The sequence below is a fragment of the Chinchilla lanigera genome, unplaced genomic scaffold (genome assembly GCF_000276665.1).
Source record: "Chinchilla lanigera isolate Chin_1 unplaced genomic scaffold, ChiLan1.0 scaffold00108, whole genome shotgun sequence".
Classification (NCBI taxonomy): Eukaryota; Metazoa; Chordata; class Mammalia; order Rodentia; family Chinchillidae; genus Chinchilla; species Chinchilla lanigera.
In genome coordinates, this window is record NW_004955509.1 from 4,821,427 (window position 1) to 4,845,988 (window position 24,562).

The window sequence follows — 24,562 nt, forward strand, 5'->3', positions numbered from 1 at the left end:
TAGTTTAGAAAGTTGATAATGGATTTGGCGTGGTGTGGGAACAAGACAAAGTGGGAGAAAGAACCAACAAGGTCCTTGCCACTGCTGGTCAAGTATCACCACATCCTGAAGGACTACAACCATTTTCTTCATGAATTTGTTTACTTTTTATCTTCTCCATTTAGTATCATCTGAAAAAGGAAGAGAAAAAGAGATTCTTACATACTATAGAGGTCTTTGTGGACACTTTCCTAAAAGATTGGAATAAAACTCAAACATCAAAATAAAGAATAAAAAAACAGGTAATAAATAAATAGAAAAACTTTGGATGCTTTATAGCCTTTGATTTATTTTCCCTTACTGGGTTCTCTAAGATTGGTTCTCAGTCTTGGCTGCTCAGGAGAATCATCTGGGGAGCGCCTAGGAACTGGTACTGCCTGTCCCTGACTTAAGACACTGCAATCTCCGGGGGGAGGGCCTAGGTGCTGGTACTTTTACACTACCCAGGTAAGTGTAATGTGCTTCCCGAGTTAAGAGCCACAGTGTTGAATCCGGTAAGGGTTTTGCCCAAGCTCCAGCACTGTCGCCCACTTTAGGGAAGAGTCTGCAGAATACTGAAGGGTAGTACTTAATGCATTATGTGGTCCATCAGCATTGGTTGAATATTCTGGGCTATTCTTGGAATGGAATGGAAACTCAGAAACACTGGAAAATTGCTAAGGCATAGTTACTGCCTTTGAGAAGTGCAAAGAGAAGCTGGGACAGATACATAAATTTATGTATGCTAGGTAAAAATGTGTGACTCCTGTGATTTTACAGTATCTTTTCCGCTGCCCCTACCTCTCTCTTAATGGTTTTCGAAATAGGGGTGGTTGCTGGGAATGTGTAATGTGTTAACCCAACTGTCCTTTATCCAGAGCAGTGTTGGAGGTTTTCTGGATGGAGCATATATGCAAAGAAGAACAACTGTAAAAGTGTGTACTCCTTTTCTTGATTTCTACATTCTTTCTTTGACTTTGTAGTCCTAGCAATGCTCTCCAGAGTTGTCTCAGAATTTACACTAGTGGGCACAGTTGGTGTAAGGTAAATAAATTGTGAAGTGTGTGACACAAATCCAAGTCTTAGCGTCTTAGAGTCGCTCAGTGGGAGCTCGAGCTTAAAGAAAATCTGTAACGAACTCAGTTTTATACATGAGAAAGTAGAAGCCCTAAGTAATGAAAGCTATGATGTCCCAACCATCAGCTAAGTTGTTGAAATAACATCTTCGCTACCTTCTCCAAAAGGAACCAGAAATTATTTTTTTCAGAAATGTTTACATTTGTGTAGCACTGTCTGGCAGACATATTAGGCAGATTTAGCTGTACTTTTCACATCATCCATATGAAGTATATATTTATATTTCTTGGACAGAAAGCTAAAGCATAGTTTTATGGTTTCAGTCTCTTACCTAAGCAAACTTAAGCAGATTTAGCTGTACTTTTCACATCATCCATATGAAGTGTGTATTTATATTTCTTGGGCAGAAAGCTAAAGCATAGTTTTATGGTTTCAGTCTCTTACCTAAGCAAACTTAAGGGCAAAACCATAGCTAAAGTACAAGTAGACTGAGCTCTTACCAGTTCAGCGTAATATGTCATTGTACCCAATGCAATTCTTTATAGCAAACGTTCTATTAGTAATTTAGTTTTAAACTTGTTCTGTTAATCAGAAAATGACATAATCTAAAGCTTGTCCAGTTTTATCATTTCAGGACTATCACACTGATATGTTTTCCAATTCCTTACATTGAAACAATTCCAAAGGCCACTCCTGTTCTTCTGCCTTCTTGTCTCTGGGAATATGAGGAGCAGCACGTACAGGCTGATCCCAGCAGTGCGAACTTAGGCAAATAGCTTTAGTACAAGAGAAATGACAGCATTTCATCATACGACCGTTGCACTGATGAGACCAAGACTGTGCGGGACTCAGCATGGCGCACGATAGGTGCTCAGTAGACGTTGGGTATCAATGTATTGTGTTAGCGCCACAGCATTTCCTGAATGAGCTTGGCTTCCTGCTAACCTTCAGTGTTAGTTTTCTTCCATTTTGTTGGCTGAAGGTCTCAGCTTTATAAACTGATAATTTTCCAAGAAACAGCACTTTCACTTCATTTGTGCTGTGAGCATTACTCGCTTTGGATGTCCTTCATTCACTGAGATGACTAAACATTTGGCCTCAGTAAACTTCAAAGGTGGTACAGTGTGGGCTTTACTTAACTATTCTTGCTTCCATGATAACAAGGCATCCTGTAACTCAACCACTGTACCTTTAGGTCCAGCTCCTTAATCTTTTAGAATTAAATTGATGTGGGCGTGTGGTGGCTTTGACTATGTAACAGTTGTTATTCGTGTGCTGTAGCTGGCTACAGCTCCATTTGTGCAATCAGTTCTATACATATCCATGCCTCCTCTTTCTACTCTGTGGCCTGCCACACCGTATTGACTGTTACTGTCACTTTATTATCACCTTCCTGTCTCCCTTTAGGTTCTTCTTCTCTTAACTTTAAGGATTTGAATACCCTTAGTCAAATATATGGAACGAAGTTGATCTATAAGAGCCATTTGTTATTACCAGACAATGTTATCCTAAATTCCTGAATTGTATTTGTTTTTTTTTGTTTTTTTTTTTTTTGTTTTTCTCCGGGACCGGGAACCGAACTCACGACCTTGCGCATGCCAGGCAGGCGCTTTTGCCTCTGAGCTAAATCCCCAGCCCCCTGAATTGTATTTGTTATGGCAAGTTTATACTTAAGCTTACTAGGTGTTTTAATTTTCAGTTGCAATCAGAAAATATTTATTGGACATCTATAATGTTCTAGGTATTATGCTAATGTATATTCAATTTCCTGAAGAATTCTGGGACACACAGAACATAGAACTCAGTGACTGGGGCAGTGGCAGAGGGGTTGCTGAAGTGGAGGACACGACTTCTGGGCCCATGTGAAATGTATTCACAACTTACTTTGGCTTTATCTGGTATACATAGGGGCAGTTTTCTCACTAGTCTGCTTTTGGAGAAACATGTTTCCAAAGAGCAAACAAATAGGATATTTTTTTTTCTTTGCAGTACTGGAGGTTGAACCCAGGGCCTTCACACTAAGTTATATCCTCAGCCGTTTTTTATTATCTATTGTGAAACAAGATCTCACAAATTGCCTGGGGTGGGCTCATACTTGAAATCCTCCTGCCTCAGCCTCCCATAGTACTGGAATTATGGACATATTGCTACCATACCCAGCTACAGACAGGATTTCTAAAGAAAGAAGATCAAGGGTCCAGTGGAGGTTATTTATTTTCCCTCAAGCCTGGTGTAGGGGCACACACGTGTAATCCCAGCACTCAGGAGGCTGAGGCAGGAGGATCATTGTGAGTTAGAGGCCAGCCTGGGCTACATAGTGAGTTCAAGGCCAGCCTGAATCACATAGTGAAACCCTGTCTCAAAAAACCAAAACAAAAAGACTGTTTGCTCTCTGCACAGACATAAATAAGGCTGTCCTTCAGAGGATTCCGTAACCCTCACCTACTTTAAGAACCCTGTCACGACCTCCTTGTGTCCCACTTCCTATCAGAAAAACAAAAGCTGTTACACGAAGGGTACCATGGGTGTCAGACCCCCAACAGGAAGATCTTTATTTAGTGTGTTCTATAGGAGATTTTTGTACTTTCTTAGAATAGTATGGCTGTAGTAGGTCTTTTTCTTTTTTAGAATAGAATGGCTGTAGTTACAGGAAGAAATTTTCAGACTTTTTTCCTTTCAAACCATTCCCTTAACTGCATGCGTCCCTATGTAAATAAACACTGTTGTAATTTATTTTACTGTTCCCTTATTGTTTTATATTTAGATTGTTTTTGATGCCCTATCTCAACCCTTTATTTAGGAAAAAATGCAAACCTTAAGAAAAGCTGCAAGGATAATACAGTTAACACCTATGTCTAACACCTTGTTGCACCAGTTTGCCAGTTTTGGTTTTTTTCTTTCTTCTCCACCCATCCCTGCCCTGTCTCTTTTTTTCCCTTTCTTACACACAGGCTTTTTTGATGAACCTTTTCAAAGTAAGTTGCATACACACCGTGTCTCTTTACCCCTATATACTTAAGTATGTATGTTCTAAGCATAAGAGAAATTTCCTAATAATCATGAAACGGTTTGGAGAATTTACTCTTCTTTTTTTTTTTTTTTTTTGTCTTTTTGAGGCAGGGTCTCGCTATGCAGTTCAGGCTGACCTTGAGCTCACTTTGTAGCCCAGGCTGGTCTCAAATTTGTAATGATCCTCCTGCCTCAGCCTCCCGAGTGCTGGGATTACAGGCATGTGACACCACACCACACCACACCACACCATTACAGGCGAGAATTTACTCTTGGTATGTAATAAAATCACATATTCATCCAGGTGCAATTGCATGCGCCAGTAGTCTCAGCTACTCAGGAGGCTGAGGCAGGAGGATCGGTTGAGCCCAAGTGGTTGAGGCTAGCTTGGGCAACATAATGATACCCCATCTCAAACAGGGTTTTTTTTTTTTTTTTTTGTTTTTTTTTTGTCTTTTTGAGGCAGGGTCTTGCTATGCAGTTCAGGCTGACCTTGAGCTCACTTTGTAGCCCAGGCTGGTCTCAAATTTGCAATGATCCTCCTGCCTCAGCCTCCCGAGTGCTGGGATTACAGGTGTGTGCCACCACACCACACCATTACAGGGGAGAATTTACTCTTGGTATGTAATAAAATCACATATTCATCCAGGTGCAATTGCATGTGCCAGTAGTCTCAGCTACTCAGGAGGCTGAGGCAGGAGGATCGCTTGAGCCCAAGAGATTGAGGCTAGCTTGGGCAATATAATGATACCCCATCTCAAACAGGGTTTTTTTTTTTTGGTCTTTTTGAGACAGGGTCTCACCATGCAGTTCCGGCTGCCCTTGAGCTCACTTTATAGCCCAGGCTGGTCTCGAACTCGCAATGATCCTCCTGCCTCAGCCTCCTGAGTGCTGGGATTACAGGCATGCGCCACCACGCCCAGCCTAGTTTTGAGCATTTACATTTCCCTAATGGCTGCTGGCTCATGTATTGGACAGCTCAAGTCTGGAACACATTGAGAAGGCACTTTCACTATATAGGCTGCTGAGCAAGGTGCAGCAGAGTCCAGGAGAGACCTCAGCCTCATCTGCTTCGGCCATCACGTCCAGCTGAAGTGGGCCAGCTGCGTGACTACTGAGGCTGTGTCGTCAAAGGCCACACAGCTTCCACCTTTTACTGAATACAGGTAAGGAGGCAAGTAGCCCAAAGCTGCCGCACTATGAGGAAGCCCTTGGAGTGGCCACCCAAAGGTGGTAGACAGTCCTAGCTGTGAAGTCGTCTGGCCTAAGCATTAGACTTGTGAGTGGAGGAGTTTGGAGATGCTTCCAGCTCTAAGGCCTGCTCACACCCAAACGGAGTGTTCCCAGCTGAGGCCCAGACAAGCTATCCCTTCTGTCTTTCTTCGTTCCCAACTCACAGCATAATAAAGCAGACATTCCCTGAAAGAAGTGAAGTACGTGTATGTGATTGGAACATTCCATTTGATAGGGAATTCCGTGTCTGTGAACGCCCCAGTCTTTGGCTATGAAGTTTTTGGCTCACTATTCTTAATAATAATCAGAACTTGATCTGATCTACAATGGTGGCAGTACCAAATTAGGCAGAATTCAAATCTGCTACCTATTTTGATCTCTTTCTTTAAATTTTTAATTGACACAGAATAATTGTACATTTTTATGGGGTCCAGTGTGAGGTTTTGATAAATATATTTTATAATGCTCTAATCCGGGCAACTAGCATTTCATTCATCTCAAATAGTTACTACTTCTGTGTGGTAAGAAGATTGAAAACCCCCTCTTCCGGCTATTTTGAAATACATAGTAGAACAACCAGAACCTGTTCCTCATTCATTCAGTCATTCATTCATTGGGTGCCGGAGACTGAACTCAGGGAATTGCGTGTGCTTGGCAAGCATCCTACCACCGAGCTGTAGCCCCAGTCCAGGTTCTTCCACCTAACTGCAGCTCTATAACTATCAGTTGACCTCTCGCCATCCCTTCTTTCCCCTCCCCTCCTTGGTGTATGAGGTCAACATTTTAAAATTCCACATATGTGTTAAGTCATACAGTATTTGCCTCACTGTGCCTCGCTTATTTCACTTAACCTAATGTTTTCCAGTTTCACCTACATTGTCACGACAGAATTTCCTTTTTATGGCCAAATAGTAGTCCATCATGTATACATTTTCTTTATCCATTCAACAGTTGATGGACACTTAAGTTGTTTCCATTTCTTAACTCTTGTGACCAGTGCTCCAGTAAACCTGGGTGTGTAGAAGATCTTTCACAACTCTTTCTTCGGTATTGCTGGATCATGTGGTAGTTCTGCTTCTAATTTGTGTCTCTGTGTGTGGTACTAGGGATTGGATCCAGAGGCTTGCACAGGTGAAGTAAACACTCCTCCACTGAGCTACGTCCCCAGTCTTTATTTTGAGAATGGGGTCTTGTTAAATTGTCCAGGCTGGCCTTGAGTTTGCAGTCCTCCTACCTCACCCTCTCAAGTAGCTGAGATTGACGCTCCACTTGGCCTACTTTTAATTTTTGAGGAACCTCCGGGCTATTTTCAGTAGTACCTGTGATCTCTTCTTAAGTTTAGGAGTAAGTTTTCATAAATAAAGGAAACCGTTAAACTTCCCAGGCAGGAAAATACCATTACTGAGCAGGAAGTAAAATAATCATCGTGAGTCCGAAGTTTTTTTTTTTTTTTTGGTTTTTCTCCGGTACCGGGAACCGAACTCACGACCTTGCGCTTGCCAGGCAGGCGCTTTTGCCGCTGAGCTAAATCCCCAGCCCCCGAAGTTTCTTTTTTTATACAGTGATTTTTGGAAGGACATTGACGATTACTTGATAGCTCTCCATTCACATTTTAAATTGTTCCTTTTGAAGGACTATTCAATCAATCATTGTTTAGCGCCGGTAAATCCAAGGATTAATTACTTAAGATTCTAAAATTTAATGTTTTCAAAAGACAAATCTTATATGTACTATTTCCTCAATTTTACCCATTTGAACATGCTTCATGGAAAAGTACGTGCACACTCATTTGGTAGACAGTGTTGACAAAAAGCAGCATTATCAAAATGAGCTGGGTCAGCCTATTGGTTTTTGGCATCGTGCTAGTAATTTTTCCATTTATTGCTCCCCTTTTCCACTCTTTTATCCCCCTACTGCCACTCTCAAACTAGCTCCCACCAGGTGTTAAAGCTGAAAGCTGTGGACAAAGATAGCCTGCAAGTAATTCAGAGAGAGGAAATTACGTTGTAGGGGGCAGTGTCTCCGTTGATGGAAGAGGGCACACAGCCCTCTGCTTTAATTATAGGTACTTATTATCGGGTGACTTCATTAACTGGAGAAATAATTTTTTTCTACCTCCTGTAAATTAGTCAAGAAGAGAGGAGTAAAGACTTATCAGAAATAGCCAGTACTGTGGAAACCAGGTATAAAAATCCCGTTCTGTGAACACTTGCTCGCAGGTAGCAAACCAAATTCTGCGGGCCACCTCCTGGTTCCACAACAGGGAGGGCCTCCAGCAGTAAACCAAAAATCATTTGTATTTTGTATCTGTACATCCTGTATCCTGATGAGTGTAGAGCTATAAGGAAAACCAGTAGAAGCTGTCCTCAATTTCCCAATAAAAGGACAAAGTATAAAAAAAACAGGCTGGGGTTGTAGCTGCGTGCTAGAGTGAGTGCTTTGATTGCAAGAGGCTCTGAGTTCAATCCCTGGCAACAAAAACAAACATAAAACAAAAGAGAATTAAAGGGTCATTAAGCTAGGAAGAAAATCTGAATACCCATGAGTGTATTTAAGTTAATGATACTTACATTCACTAAATCAGAATTCTCCAAATCCCCTCGTGGTTCCCTCTTTGTCATCTTCTGAACTGACACTAAGGAAAATTTTAATTAATAAACTTGAAGAAGAGGAAGTATGTAGAGAAATGCAAAATAAAATAGAAAATCAAAATTAAGAAATGTGGAGAAGCCAAGGAAATGAGGGGAAGATGAAGTGAAATAATTGGAAAGAATAACTGGAAAATATTCAGTATGCCAGAAGACAGAAGCAAAACCTTTTTCATGGGACATTCATTTAAAATCTAGAGGTTTTTTTGGGGTAAGTTTATTACCAAAAATAAGGTTGTTAGAACCCTTTGATTTAAACTAAGAATTCACCATTAATACCTAGGATTAAATATCTTCCATGTATATGAAGAAAGCCACAGAAAGGTTACAGAAATCAGGCATTTCATATTTATTTTTAGGTTCATTAATTAACTAACCAAAAAAGACTTACCCTCCTGTTTAAGCTGATGTATAATTAAGGTATCTAAGTACAAAGAATTTGTCCATAAAGCTAAATTAGAATGTAGGAGGTAAAACCTGAGGTTTTTCAGCTACCCTTTTTTAAAAATACAAATTTCTGAAAGCATTATCTATTCTTCCGAGAAAGCATTGAGAAGCTACCAAGGTGAAGCACTATAATAGGTCTTTTGGGGGGTAGAGAGGCAGATAAAGTTTCTTTCTGCAAGTTTATAACAGGCTGATAACCCAAGGGCACTACAGCAAATTTCCTCTCATTTCTAAGCCAGTTTCTTGAAATTGGTTCTCGATGCCTACTGGTTGAGTTTTCTAGAGAGTGCAGAGTTGACCACTATCAACATCAAGGACTTTTATTTTCAAATAACGAATGGTAGGGACACCGAGCACACGTCCATCTCTTCTTAATCATGTAGGATCTTCACATGAGTCCAGGGGCCTGTACCAATCCACGATGCGGTCACACTCTGAGAGCTGTTCAAGAATCAGACTGTTTGATCTTGTGTCCGTGGCCTCAGATTATTCTGCTTGATCATGTCTTGCATCGTTAGTGATTGCTATTTAGTGAACCCCCTCTTTTAAGCTTTAAAAATGAATGTACTAATTAATCTTCCATGTTAAGCACATTTTTTTTTTTTTTTTTTGGTTTTTCTCTGGTACCGGGAACCGAACTCACGACCTTGTGCTTGCCAGGCAGGCGCTTTTGCCGCTGAGCTAAATCCCAGCCCCGTTAAGCACATTTTGACCTTCACCAAACCTCTATGAGGATGGTGCTGTTCCTGTCTTTTCAGTGGATCCGGTGAGATTTAGAAGTGTAAATAAACTTGTCTGGGATCAGGAAGCTTGTGAATGCTTAAGATTCAAACCCAAGTCTAACTACAGCACCTGACCCTGCCACTACCGTCCTACGCGACCAATCTTTTAGCTGAGATCTGAGCTTAAAACATTTTAAAAATTGCATTTCTTTTTCTTACATTTCGTGCCCAAACTCATTTTGTGGCAAAATTTGATCTGAACTGATTTGAGATGATAGTCTTTATCTTACATATAAATGTTTATATTTGTAACTGCATCAATATTGTACTGTATCTGTATAATATTTTGTATTACACAAGTATGGTATATACTCCTTTTTACCTTCCTGTAATAGGCAAACCTCTCAATTCTGAAACCATCTAGCCCCATGATTTTCAGAGAAGAGATACTGACTTGCCCGCTTGTTCTTACTGCCCCCGACCCTCTGCTCTTGTGCTTCTAATCTGTTGCTCTGAATCAGCTGTGAGCTGGAAAATTCAAGCCTGTCAATTTTCACTACCTGAAGGGACTCATACAATTTTTTAGAATCATGAGTTCATATTGATAACCCCAGGTCCAATTCAACACCACGGAGTTCTTGTACTTCTCTGTGGCAGAATTTCCTTCTCTCTGTTACAAGAGAAGTCATTTGTGATCCTTATTAAAGACGGTAAGGGAAGCTTTAAATATCTCTGGGTGCTGCTGTGGGGTTCTGCAGTAGAGGAGAGAGGTCAAGCTGAACTTTGCATGCAGCAGGGACAAGTTGAGATTTGTACCTAAGGAGCAGAGTGTGGGGGTCAGTGGGTGGAAAATTACTAAGAGGAGTCAAGATTGGGGAGATTCCTGCTAGAACTGTTCAACTAGATTCTTACTGAAAGCAGGCCAGAGTGATTAGGTACCCAGGGCAGGGGACAAGGAATTTGATCAGATTTCAAGGATGATACCAAGGATATTTGCAAGATTCTTGCAAAAACTGGCCTAAGCAAGTCAAGATAGAGCCCAAGGTTAGGGCGTACTCACGGCTCTTATCATTCCATTCCTTTCTATTTAACCTGGATGTAGAACTTTTCTCTTGGCATGTGACAATCTAGATTTATATTTTAACTTAGTAAATAGGTCCTTCATCCTATAATGATTCTCACTATGACAAATAACAGCATTTTAGTGTATTTAAAACTAAAATATTTGTACAGAACTTTAAAGAAGAATATATATTACTTGATTTAATCAGAATTATATAGAGAGTGGATGTTGGATGGTCATTTCTGGAGCATTATAACCCTTCCTCGCTTACTTGGAATGGGTATGTGGGGATTAAAGTACTCAGCATAGTCAAAGTGATAAGAGGAAAAGTGAAAGAATCATGAATTAAAGATTTACCTACTGAAGGCCGTCAGTGTACTCACTCAGAATGAGGGCAATGAGGAATGGATTAAGACTGTAATGTTTTATTGTAATTTTTTTAAAAAGAGAAGGGACCCAGAGTCAGTGGAAAAGAAAGGTTCTGCAGATGACTTAAAAAGTGGGGTCTTGTATTTCAAGTCTTATTTGATAGAGCAAGGAAAGGAAGAAACTAGAACGTGACTGAAGTGTTAGGAAGTTGGGTCTCTGAATCTCTCAGTTTCTGCCTGTATCATAGAAGGACGAATAAGGAGAGTTTGGAGGAGAAAAGTGTTGGGTGAGTTTTGCCGATGTTGCCCATTTCAGAGCAGCCTCCAGGGAGCCTGGAGCTGCAGGGGGCCTCGCCAGTACAGGGGGGTCTCACGCAGAACAGAAGGACCAGTGTTTATCGAGCACTTGCTCCGTGCCAGGCTGCACATGTTCACCCATTTAGGCCCTACAGGTTTGAGCCCCACAAAACAGATTAAGGTGGCTGAGATTCAGAGGAGTGAAGCAATTTGCCAGAGGTTTCACGACCCCAAAATAGAGAGGTTGTGCCTGAAGGCTATTTTTGTCTCCAGAGCTCATCTCTTTTTATCATGTCCTCCACCCTCTAGCCATTATCAGTTTACAGAGAGCTGGGGGAGGTGCAAGACCGGTCCTAGAACTATTCTGGCCACATAGCAGCAGGACAAGGAGCTTGGGTTTCTTCTTTCAGTTGCCTTTCTCTCCTTGTGTCCCGTGTGCACAGCCGGCTCAGAGCAGCCTCCAGGAGAACCCCTGACCTTTTATTTTGAAGATTGGTCAACAGAAACATAAAAATCGGGCATCATGTTATATTTTGATGCATATATCCATTGTGTAACGTGTGAATCAAGGCAAACATTTTCACCTCTTCAAACATGTATCATTTCTTTATGGTGGAAACATTCAGAGTTCTTTCAGCTTTTTCAAAAAAGCTGATACAGTACAGATGCACCCTGGTGGTCTAGTGGTTAGGGTTCCGCGCTCTCAAATGCACAGCGCATTGCCATTTGCCGTGGTCACCCTACCACGCAGTAAGTAGCATGCCAGGACTGCTTGCTTCCATCCAGCTGTAATTTAGAACCCACTGATTCACCTCTCCCCCTTGCCTCCTTCCTCTGCCCTTTCCCGTCTGTGGTAACCACCATTTTACTCTCAACTTCTGTAAGATCACTTGTTTTAGATTTTATGTGTGAGGGAAACCATGGGGCTTTCTTTTTGTGCTTGGCTTATTTCACGTTCTCGGGAACACTGTCTTCCCCTCTCAGACATGGCATAATAGATCACGCCGCCTGTGAAGGTATCATGGGCTGGTTTCTCTGGAATCTCTGAGCCCTGTAGCTCAGTCAGAACCCCTCATCTGAAGTCACAGAGCCTCCTGAGTCTGTTCCCATAGTGGCAGAGAAGTAGGAATAGGTTTGAAGAAAATCTTAAGGAACAGTTGGCACGCAGTAGGTGAGTGTTTGTGGAATGAATGGATCTACCGCCTCCTGGAAATCCCTGTATACAGCAGTGGATTTACATGGGCTACTACTTTTGTACTTGGCAGTGTTCCTACAGTGTTTATTTGAAAACAAATTCAGATTATATCCCAGGTCACTTTTATACTACCACTGGTACCACTAGGACTATATTTGTGTTAAGAAAAAATGCTTTCAAGATTGCCTCTTGGGATAAACGCTCTTTTTCTCTTGTAATTAAATTATATTCTTAAACTTGCTATTAGAGAGGATAAAAATTTAACTAGAGACCACAGGATTATTTAATTTCCTCTTCCCAACCAGTTAATAGCTGTGTTACCATGAAAGCACTTTATTTCTCCACTTGTTAGATTTGAAAATCATGGAACATTTTTCATCTCTTACTAGGGAGAGATAATGCATGTGAGAAAACGTCATACATGTTTCTACGAAAGGAACTGCCCGTGCGACTGGCTAACACAATGAGAGAAGTCAATCTTCTGCCCGATAATTTACTGAACCGCCCTTCGGTGGGGCTGGTTCAGAGTTGGTAAGTAAAGTGGCTTACACTGACTCTTCTCACAACGCTCCCAGCATTGGCATTGGAACCATTCTCCACGAAAGTGCACACACATGCTGCCTGCCTGGGGACGAGTCACTGGGGACAGCTTGGTTTTTCCATGCCAATAACAGGTTTTTAAAAAATTTACTTTAAAAAATATTTCTAAATCCTAACACTTTCTTGACTTCCAATTGTATGTTTGTGGTTATAGAGATTGTTATCAAGTCTCAGCGCTGCTCCTTTTGTTTTCCTTTTAAAGAAGTTCCCTAAAGGCAGTATCTCTTGTAGAAAAGAGCAAGCCATTTAAAAGGGAACCTCAGATTACAAAAATATCAGCTCCCTGCTGTGCTTCATCTACCCAGGAAAAGTGAAACATCTTCACTGAGCATAACTTAAAGTTAAACCTGTTGGGGCTGGGGATTTAGCTCAGTGGCACAGCGCCTGCCTGGGAAGCACAAGGTCTTGAGTTCGATTCCTGGTACCGGGGGGAAAAAAAAGTTAAACCTGTTGTAGCTCTGATGCATAAAGCAAATGCTGCTAATGGAGGAAGTTGAATTTCTGATGAAACTCCTCACTAGGTAAGCAGGGGGAGATCAGTAAACACTAGGATATACCAGCGGGTGGTGTGTTTTTAGAAAGGTATTTGCATGTATTTGAGAAACAGTTGCAGGTCTTCTCTTTGTTACAGTAGCAAGGTTGAAGTCCATGGAGAAAGCTGGAGTAGTTGAGGAGGCCAGACACGGTGCTGTGGGAACACAACAGAGAAGCAAAAAGTGCTGGCTGCAGTCTTGCACTGTGCTTCGGTGGGTGGCTGTAATTGACCGTACACCTCACAGGGAGAGCACCTTAGGAGCAGGGAACACTGCAGACGCATATAAGGAGGATGGAACTGTTAGTCAGCTTGCCTTAAAAGGGTTTGTGGAGGCCAAGTTACCGAAAGAGAATGGACAGCCCTTCCTCAATAATATCATAATTTCTCAGGGACAGATGGATCATCCAAGAAGCACTATATTAGATGGTCTTCGAGGTACAGTGTCCAGTCCCTCTCCTAGAAGATCAGCAGGGACTCTGTCCCTGCATTCTAAGGTCCCTGTACCTTACAGTACAGGAAAGGGCCAAGAGACAGTGACATCATCGTCAGCTATATTCTGCTCTGAATTCCTAGCTTGTTTGAGAAGGGGTAGCAAGTACTCGTTCGCTTGAAACTTCTTTTTTTTATTTTAAAGCTTTAGTCCATAAACGGGCCTTTTCTCATTTGTTCTTTTTAAATTAGTGCATATTAATTACGCAAATTTTTGGGTTTCACTGTGGCATTGTCATACACACATATAACCTACCTTGACGGTATGCATCCTCCCGTTCCTCTCCCTTCCTCCCTTCCCTCCCTCAGCATCCCTCATCTCCTTAGTCTGCATGAGACTTCCTTATTGCTTCAGGGCCGTTAGAGATTTTCCAGCAGAAAGTATAAATGATTGTTAAGTACCGCTGTGGTTAAGGGTTCTAGGTGGGCAAGATCAAGTCCCCTGATCTGGTGGTGACATTTTCTGTTGCTTGTGTGGTAGCTACTTCAGGGGCGTCAGAGTAAATTGCTGGCTGTGCATTGTTTTCCAACACCAGCCACCAGTTCTCTGATTTTCTAGACACCAACTGGGTATTCAGCAACTCAGTTCAATCCCAATGCTAAGTACCTGAAGTTAGCAGGGGACCCATAGCTTAAGGCCCCAGTCTCTCAAGATGGACCTCCATTCAGGTGGCAAGTCCCGAGCCGTCTGTGCTTTTGATTGAATGGCTGTAAACTGAGTTTCCACGACCCTCCGGTCAGGCTTGATCACTTTCTAGAATGGCTCACAGAACTCAGGAAAGTACTTCGCTTGTGTTTAGAGGTTTATGGTAAAGGACACAACTCAGGAACAGCCAAATGGTGGAAATACGTAGGGCAGGATGTGGGGGGTGTAGGTGGCTTCGTGCCCTCTCTGCATAGCACCTTCTACGACCTTGAAGCTTTGAGGATCACCTTCTTTTAGGGTTTTTATAGAGCGTAATCTCCAGACCCCTCCGTCCCAGAGGTTGAGAATGGCGCTGACAGTTCCAGCCCTCTAATCACCTTGTCTTGCTGGTGACCTGCCGCATCCAGAGCCTAGGGGCCCCACCCTAAATCACCTCATTAGCACAATCCCGGGCATGATCAGAAGGGGATCCTTATGAATAGGAGAAGATACTCCTTTCATTCAGGAAATTCTGCAGGTTTAAGAAACTATGCCAGGGCAAGGGGTAAACACCAAATGTATTTCTGCATCATATCACACTGGCAAAATATGCAGTCAAACAAATTGCTATGTCAAGTCTTTTTTTGGTGTTTGTTTATTTTCTTTTTTAAATTTTATTGGTACATTTTAGATATACATAATGGTCACATTCATTAGAGGAGGTTTGTACCTGTACCTGATAGTTCTTGATTCTTTTTTCCCCAGTCCCCTCTCCTCCCCTCAACTCCACCCCCTCCTTATTTACAAAGATTTTCTTCCTTTTTTTTCTTTTCCCTTCCTTCCTTTCTACCTCCCACTCCCTTGTTCTTCTTCCCATTTGAATATTTTCTTCCTATTTGGGTGTTTGTTTCTTTATCAGTCTTCATAAAAATTCCAAACGTATGCATAGACCTTCTTCCTTTTTCTTATTAAACATTCTATTTTGAAATAATTCCCTACTTAAGAGAATGGTCACAGCTAGATGTAGTGGTGCATGTCTAATCTCAGCACTCCCGGAGGCTGAGGCAGGAAGATTGAAAAAGTTCAGTCCTAGCCTGGGCACCTTAGCAAGACCTTGTCTCAGAATTAAAAATAAAACAAGACTGGTGATGTACAAAGTCCCTGGGCCTGAGTTCAATTTCCAGTACAGAGATAGAGGGAGAGATTAATTGAATACAAGACTAATAGAAAAAAAAGAGTAATAGAAAGAACTCCCATATACCTTTGCTCAGATTTACCAGTTAACATTTGGCCATATTAATTTTACCATTGTCATTTATAATTCGTGTTCTCTCTGTGTGTATTATGTACATGTGTTTGTATGTGTATGATACACACACACAGCTGTGTGACAGAGTTGTGAAAGTTGTCAGAATCAACTTGCGTAACTACCACAAAAGTCTGTCTGAACTACAAGCTTGCAAAGGCCACTACAACCTTATACAAAAAGTATTTTTTGTAGAAATAAACTTTTTACTTTTAGAAATTGTCTAGTATTAAGCAGAACCACCTTCAACAGCCCACTGGGGTGGCAGTTGGAGGGTGCCCAGGATTCGGTGCTAGGCCACACTCCAAAAAGTATTTCTGTAAGGGCTTCTGTCAGTATCTGTTCAACCTCAGATGAAAGCCACTCTAGTTATCAACCACTGTACTCGTAATGTTCAGGAAGTTTAACATTAGTACAGTAATATTTTCTAATGTATACAACTTGTTATCATTTTACTAATTGTTTTAATAGTGTTCCTTTTTTTTTAAAGCAGTTTCTCCTCCCGATTTAGGAAGGATACTGATCTGAGAGATACCAACTCTCCTTACATGTTAAGGGATAACACCTGACCTGCTTTCTCTGCAGGGTTAAAAGTAAATTTTACATATAATACTGTCCTCTCAGTCATGGGGTGTTCTTCTTACTGTCTTGATTTTCAGGCTAGGAATCTCAGGGTAGTCTTGGACGCCTCTCCATTTTTGCTTTTGTCCTTTAAAGGACTGTCTCCTTCGGGAAGGACGGGAGGCCTGCCTAGGCTTTATTGCTTGTGGCAGGACAAAGGGCATCTCTGGGGCTGACTGACTGTGACCTATCAGGAGGGTATTTTGACCTGATAACTTTAACAGTACCTAACCCATAACCTTATGTGCCCAGAAACTTTTTTTTCTGGTATATTTCAGGCTGGACTTGAGCTCACTATGTAGCCCAGGCTGGCCTTGGACTTGTGGCAGTCCTCCTGCCTCAGCCTCCCAAATGCTAGGATTATTGGCATGTGCCACCATGCCCAGCAGTGCCCGGAAACTTTAAAAAACTATACCAGGGAATGAGTGTATCAAATGCATTGTCCCAATGCTCATGCGAGTGGATGAATCAAGTCACTCCTGCTCATGGCTTTCCATGTGTAATGGTCATTTTAGTCACTTGAGTGTGCTCGTTCTCTGTAATAGGGTTAGTGGTGATTAATTGTTGGAAATGGTTAGAATAAAGGCATAATTCTTTCAGAATATGCTAAGCTCCAAAGTAGAAATCACACACTTCTAATTGGAATATCTGAAGCTGCACTAGATCTAGCAGATTCTAGCTGGATTTAACTGATGTTTTTCTCTGTTCTTCAGATCTTAATGTTGTAAGCATTTTTTTCTTGTACAAGTCTTTACTGAGATACAGAGAAATTCTTAATCCAGAAACTGTCCGAGTGAGTAAAATACCTTGCTCCATTTTGTGTTGATGAAATTAATTTCAGTCTGAGATGGCACCTTCTTTACTTCTTGTTTCTAGTGTCATTCATGTGCTTCTTAAAATGTATATCGCCGGGTGTGGTGGTGCATGCCTGTAATCCCAGCACTCAGGAGGCTGAGGCAGGAGGATCATTGTAAGTTTGAGACCACCCTGGGCTACAAAGTGAGCTCAAGGCAAGCCTGAACTGCATAGCAAGACCCTGTCTCAAAACAAAACAAAACAAAATTTGTACGTACATTTTTGATAGTCAAACCATAAACTCAAAATATCAGGATATGTTTGTAATGGCAGGAGAGGCAGCTGAACCTGGCTTGTGTAACTAGAAGGGCCAGCCATAAGGATGAGCTTTTGGTGTTGGTTTGAATTAGAGATGCTTGAGGCTATCAAAGCCCTACTTCTGATGGTGTTGGCTTCATTTTCAGGCTTAATTACCTCTTGGTGGCAGAATAGCTGCAGCAGTTCTGGACTTCACGTCCTCACAGCATATTGTACAAAAGCACAGTAAACTGATTTCTTTCCCAGAGACCTCCAGCGGGTCTCTCCTTTTACTGGCATGAGTTGAGGTGTATGCCCGTTCCTGAGCCAGCCCATTTCAGAGAAATGCATGCAGTGATAGGCTTAGACCTGGACTACTGGGCTAATTAATAATCCATGACGAGAAAAAAAGGGGGCCTCCAACATGCTTTGGAGGGACCAGCTTCTCACAAAGCATTGACTGACCGATTGGGATGAGATGAAACCTGAGGGAAAATTTGGCATATTCTTGGGAAGAGGGAAAAGAGGAACGAATGTTTGGTAGGCAACTAACAGTAACTCTTATTTTTTAGGTATATGCAAAGTTTTCTTGAACTTTTAGAATATGAAAATAAGAGCCCTGAGGATCCAAAGGTCTTAGATAAGTAAGTATACAACCACTTACCTGAAAGTAAAAATAAGTAGGTAAAAAAAATGTTTTGGTAAATGGAATTCATGTCCTTAAGACCCAGGAAATATAATTTGGACAAAAGCATTGGTTTCTTTAGTGAGTAAGTGACTCAACGTTGGAGTTTTTAAATTTTTGAGTTAAGAATTTAGCATAGTACACAAGGAATAATAATGCTACTTCAAATTACTGTTTCGTGACCCCGTTCTTAATGCATTTAGTCAAGGTGAACTTGGTCCTAAGTCTAAATATTGCAGTACATGTTCCACCTAGTGGTAGGTTTAAGAATGCAGTGGCCTCCACATGTGCAGGAATTATCTGCCCAATCCTTTGCAGTTTTAAAATTTTTTCAATGGGGTATTACATTTGAGCACAGGATAACTGTAATGCTTTTATTTTGGGGAAGCATAAAAAATGTGCTTTTAATGTAACAACCTGAATTCTGTTGCTGCCATTATGCACAGAGAGCGCTAAGTTCTCAAGCTGATGGGAAGTATTTGTTTTTCATTTTTTACTTCGCTAAGAAACATTAACCCTAGCTGTGTGGGCTTTTTCTCCAAGAGCAATTGTTTCCTTCACATTAATTTCTTCCCGTCTCATGCCGGTCTGAGTGAACACACATAGCAGGCCTGTTGTGCTGAGAAATTTCTAAGTATAAATCTAACCCACATAACTAAGGAACAGACACCTGACATGCAGGTGTTGCGTAAGAAGAACCAGGGAAACAGCACGTTATACAGACAACCTGAGGTAGCACTTAACCCAGACCTCTGAATTCACAGATAAGGAAACCGAGCTCAGGGTTGTGAAATGACTTGCCCAAGATGGTGACCATTCTTAGCAGACATAGGACGTAGCATACCCAGCTCCTTTTCCCGGGCACACTGTGTTCTTTACCACGTACTGTACTGGCAGAACTGCTGGTTTGATTCTTGGGTATTTATCCAAGTTCATAAAATAAGATGCAAAGAAGAGAAGGCCCTGACCTGCTTTATACTTTGCGAAGTTTTTGTCTAAGAAGTCTATGAAATGTAGAAGGAGCAAGCATTAGATTAGCGCCCCAAATGCAGTAGTTTCCTTGATACAAACCAGTGCTGTCGTTAAAGGTGTCAGTATTAAATGAATCGAATCCAGAAGCTTTGTTTTCTCAAATGTCATTAGGTGGTGACATTTTGTTCAGCTGAAATCCTACAAATGAGGGCTGGCCTCCCCAGCTCTAAATTTGAGGACATAGATTTGTAGAAGAACATTATATTAAGTTTCTGCCATGTTTTTCTGGAATCCTGTCTTGATTTCTGGAACAGATTATCAGTCAGATGCAACTTATGGACATAAGCCTGCTTTGTAAACAGCCAGCCCTGAGTCCAGTGTGTGCTAGGTCTTCATAATAATAGCTCCCACTCAGGGAAGTTCCGTAACTTGCCCAGTTCACCAGCCTGCTTAGGGGCGGTGGGATTTGAAAAACCCACTGCTCTTGGGAGATGGGGGAGTGTAAGGTTAGTGAGTGTCATGGTGGTGGTCTCTTCGGTTTAGTGAGAGGTTATATGACGTTGCCAGCTGGGACTCACGTTAGTGAAGTTAAGTAGCAGAGAGGACAAGTGTGGTCACGGTGGTAGAGCTCAGAAGAGCCTGGAAGATTGGGGGGTGTTGTGGGAACTGGACCACTCAGGTAAGCCTCTTCCCTTCAGACAAATTGCAAGGCTTCTCTACTGCAGCGGATTGTTTCATTTCAGGACTGTTTCACTTACATAAATGTTGTAGAGTATCACATAATGACAAATGGTCCATTGTAAAATTTCTTCTGAATAATCGTGTCCTTCTAATTTCTGAGTTGATTATTCCTCTCTGCTGTCATTGTATGTGTATATGTGTTACAGAAATAGTTCATCATTGAGAAATACAAGACTGTTCAGATAAGTAAAATGGAAACTTCTTCCACTAGCAAGGGACAGCTGCTGTTAACATTTTCCTTCTGTCTATGCTTTTTCCTAAGCATGCATATATTTATATATGTAAAGATTTTTATAAAAAGTGTCTACATCATAGATCTGCACCATTATTAGCAGCTTCATAATGCATTGTGCAGTGACAAGGATACATTTGGACGCATGCTTTGTTAGGTGATACCTTCCTTCCCCCTCCCACCGCTCCCTTCCCCTTCTCTCCCCTTCTCTCCTTGCCTTCCATTCTCTTTCCCTTTCCATTTCCTTTCCACAGTACTGGGAATGGAACCCAGGGCCTTCACACTGAGCTACATCCCCAGCCCTTTTTATTTTTTATTTTGGCAGGGTCTCCTTAAATCTGTGAGTTGCCCAGGCTGGCTTCAAACTGTTGATCCACCTGCCTCAGCCTCCCAGAGTGCTGGGCTTACAGGCGTGCACCACTACTCCCAGCTTTCATTTTTGCGTGAACATCATCGAGCAGTGATGGTGAGCCTTTTAGGGATGAGTGCCCAAACCACAACCCAGGACCCACCTACTGCGAAGTGCCAGCACTGCAATCAAACCTGAATACTGAGGTCTTAGTTTAGAAAAACATCTCATGCACTAACATTTTTTGTCTTAAAAGAAAAACAAATAACACATGTGCCGTAGGTTTGCCACCACCGCCAGAGTATACTTGCACAAACTAATGGTTACGAGGTTTCTGAGCTACATAACTTTATGACCCTGCCAGTGTATTGGGATCTGTCATTGTCAGAGACACCGTTATGGGGCACACGACTCCTCATATCGGTAGTCTGTTGTTACATTGGAGACTGGTTTGTAGTTTTCTTGCTGCTACCAAGTGTGCTGTAGACAACAGCTTTTAAAAACAACTATTCTCTTTGGTTATTTTGCTAGGATCAATCCTGGAAGTGGAATTATTTTATTTAAGCTTTGATATGTGTTGTTAAATTGCCCTTAGAAATGTGACACCGGTTCTTCTTTGGTAAACAGAGAATAGTATCACATTTATTTTTTAACTTTCCTTTTTGTGAGGGTAAAGTTATGAGCATTTGTGTTTTTGCTCTTTGGTAAATTTTCCACTGAAACCTTTTACTTAGTTTTGTGATAGGGTGCTTCTCTTTCCCTTTATTAAGTGTAAAAAGTTTTGCGATATATTTTTCCAGCCTCACTGTTTTCTGTTGATAGTGTATTTCCTATAGAATTACTGAAATTCTACATAGTCATGCCATTTGTTTCTTCATATCATTTGTTTCTGCCTTTTGAATTAAGCTAAGAACAGTTTTCCTTACCCCGGTTATACTCTTAGCCACTTGATTTTCTTTTATCATTCTATGATCTCACCCTTCTACTTTTTCAATCCACTTTTTTGCCTTAAGGCTTGAACTTGGGATGAGACTTTGTTAGCCTGCCATCCCAATTAATGATTGTTTTCCTACTGATTTGCAGTGTCACTTACTCAGTGTGCTAAATTTTTTACACTCATACTCACTGTTGAGCCAAACTTTTTTTGATTCCATTGAATGATTTATCTTTCTATTCGTAGTTATGATTTTTAATATATTTTTCCTATTTATCTTCATAATACTATGCCAGAATACTCTTTTTTTGGGGGGGGTACTGGGAATTAAACTTGGGACCTTGCACTTGTCAGGCAGGCACTTGTGCCGCTGAGCTATATCCCCAGCCCCATATGCCAGAATACTTGAATAAGTTTATTTATTTACTTTATGAGACTGGGTCTTCCAGTTTCCCAAGCTGGTCTTGAACTCCAGGGATCAAGGGATCCTCCCACCTCCTGAGTCGCTGGGCTGTAGGCACCTGCCACTGTGCCTGCCATATATAAATTTATTTTAATTGTCTTTCTTTTATCTACATTTCATCATTACATTTTATTGCTATAAGAAATTGACTTCAAAAAGTTCCTTTAAAAGTTTGACATTCTTCATGTATTCATAGGAGCTATTGTTTTGAGACTCCATTAATAAATCCTTGCAGTTTCTTTTTGATGGGGGGAATTGTCCTCATGTTGTCAGAAGAAATACTGATATATTCTTCAGCTTCTTATTCAACAAGCATTTATAGAACCTGTATTATATGTAATCACTTATCCAAAAAGTCCTACAATGTGTTTGAGCACTTTTTCTATGCTGGGACCTTTTACTTTGTGCATGTTTGAAAGAAGAATTTCTGTAGAAAGTTTTAAGCACACATTTGGGTAATACTTTAGTTTCTTATAAGTACTTTCTTTTAGGACATAATGAAAATCTACAAAAATCTGAGCAGATAACCAGCCTGGGAACGGAGCTGTTGATCCACCTGCCTCAGCCTCGCAGAGTGCTGGGCTTACAGGCGTGCACCACTACTCCCAGTTTTCATTTCTGTGTGAACATCATAGAGAGTGATGGTGAGCATTAACCCGAGAGACACAAAGACTGATCATGTTTTGTTTCCTTCCCACACAGCTTTCTACAAGTTCTGATTAAAGTTAGAAATAGACACAACGACGTGGTTCCTACAATGGCACAAGGAGTGATTGAATACAAGGAGAAGTTTGGATTTGATCCTCTAATTAGCAGTAACATTCAGTATTTTCTGGATCGATTTTACACCAATCGCATCTCTTTTCGCATGCTTATTAACCAGCATAGTAAGTTGGGTTTTGTTGTTGCAGTTTTGAAAAGGTAACCAGAGTGCTTTCCGGCAAGTTTTCCTCTTGCTTTCCTGTTAATTCACTGGGCTGCATACTTTTGCTACAGAAATTTTATTTCTGTGTTAATTTTTGTATCTTGCTACATTGCTAAATTTGGTTATTAATCCAACATTGTTGGTGGAGATATAAACTAGTTCTACCACTATGGAAACCTGTATGGAGAGTCCTCAAAAAACTGAAACTAGAGATTCTATTTGACCAAGCTATTCCCCTTCTCGGTATTTTCCCAAAGAGTTAAAAGACATCATATCACAGTGATACATGCATCCCCATGTTTATAGCAGCACAATTCATAATTGCTGAATCTCGGAAGCAACTTATATGTCTATTAACAGATGAATGAATCAAGAAAATGTGGTACTTACACACAATGGAGCACTACTCTGCCACAAAGAGATAAACTTGAGTCCTTTGTGGGAAAATGGATGCACCTTGAGACCATAATGTTCAATGAAATAAATCAGACACGCAAGCTTAAGTATCATGTGGTTTCTCTTATATGAGAAACCAAAAATACAAATAAAGAGAAAAAGAAAAGATAATAGGAAGTAGACAGATGTTTCTCAAATAGGAATGGGAGCAAGAGATAGTGGCAGAGGGGAAAGGGGAGGGAAGGGGGATGAAGAAAGGAACGGAGATGTATCGTGTACACATGCCAACTCCACGCAAGGAATGTGAGCATTACGTACTGCAAACATGGACTAATAAAAGAAACTGACAAGATTTTTCATTTCTATTTCCGTTTTTCTTAAGTGAATCTTGTCTGCAAAAAAGCTGTTAGTATTTTTTGTTAAACAAGATCCTTGGAAGGCTTTTGTGACGCTTGTATTAGAGACAAGACCTTTTAAGCCACTGCTGTTACATTCTTGGTGGGCACGAGGGACCTGCTTTAGTGACAACTGCGTATCCATCTCTGAATATCTTCATGTGTTCTACTCTTTATCCAGGATATTATGTTTTTCCTTTTTAGTGTTGAAAACTTCAGTACTGGAAATACAGAATTGGTATGCGGCAAATAAGCACTCAATGCTTTATTCAGTGATCAGTGAAATCCAGCTAAATGAGATTGTCAGCTCATAATCCCTCAACTGAGAGTTTCGGTCTGTTCTCTAGAGTGATAAGCACATGTTAAAAAAACTAAAGTTTCATCACGGAAAACTCTTTGGCTCCTGTTCAGCGTTGTCCCTTTGATTTCATAATTCTTAAGAAAAAGCAGGGGGCTGGGGATTTAGCTCAGCGGCAAAAGCGCCTGCCTGGCATGCGCAAGGTCGTGAGTTCAGTTCCCAGTACCAGAGAAAAACCAAAAAAAAAAAAAAAAGAAAAAGTATTCACCCATCTATAGCCTAGTTTTCTGTCCTTGTTGAATCAGCCAGTGAAGAGAGCACCTTTATTTTACTAATTGATTTGGATAAGCTAATGTTATACAACTATTAAGCATGGCTTTATTTTAAATGCATATCTTTTAAGAACAAATATATGGCAATTCACATTAAAAATAACCTAAATATTATTTGACTAAACTATAACTGTAATTTCTTTCTGATCTAAATATGAACATATACCATATATGTACATGTTTTTAGATCATCAGGTAAGGTTATACAGCTCTGATTTTCTTCCCCTTAATCATTACAACTTTAAGTACTGGCTTAATGCCCATACTTAATATTTTTCTGAATTTATATTCTCCTATTTTATTTAGCCATTTTTGTAGAGTCCAAGTTATTCCCAGTTTTTGTTAGATTTAAAAATAAGTACACAAGTCTGTAAGCCCAGCACTTGGGAGGCTGAGGCAGGAGGATCACCATGAGTTTGAGGCCAGCCTGGGCTATGTAAGTGAGTTCAAGGACAGCCTACACTACACAGCAAGACCCTGTCTCAAAAAAAAAAA

General features: G+C 40.9%; 1 protein-coding gene across 5 annotated transcripts in view; it reads left to right on the forward strand.

Moving 5' to 3' along the window:
* Pdk3 (pyruvate dehydrogenase kinase, isozyme 3) overlaps nucleotides 1-24,562 on the forward strand; it is a 79,381-nt gene that overhangs the window by 12,005 nt on the left and 42,814 nt on the right. For 3 of the 5 annotated variants that reach the window (XM_005407845.2, XM_005407844.2, XM_005407846.2), the window contains exons 2-4: nucleotides 12,467-12,608; nucleotides 17,918-17,989; nucleotides 22,424-22,608. In XM_005407845.2, coding sequence (XP_005407902.1) covers nucleotides 12,467-12,608; nucleotides 17,918-17,989; nucleotides 22,424-22,608 — 399 coding nt within the window. Of the gene's footprint in view, nucleotides 1-164; nucleotides 282-5,149; nucleotides 5,271-12,466; nucleotides 12,609-17,917; nucleotides 17,990-22,423; nucleotides 22,609-24,562 lie in introns of those variants that run through there. The other 2 variants (XM_005407847.2, XM_005407848.2) reach the window with 2 other exon arrangements.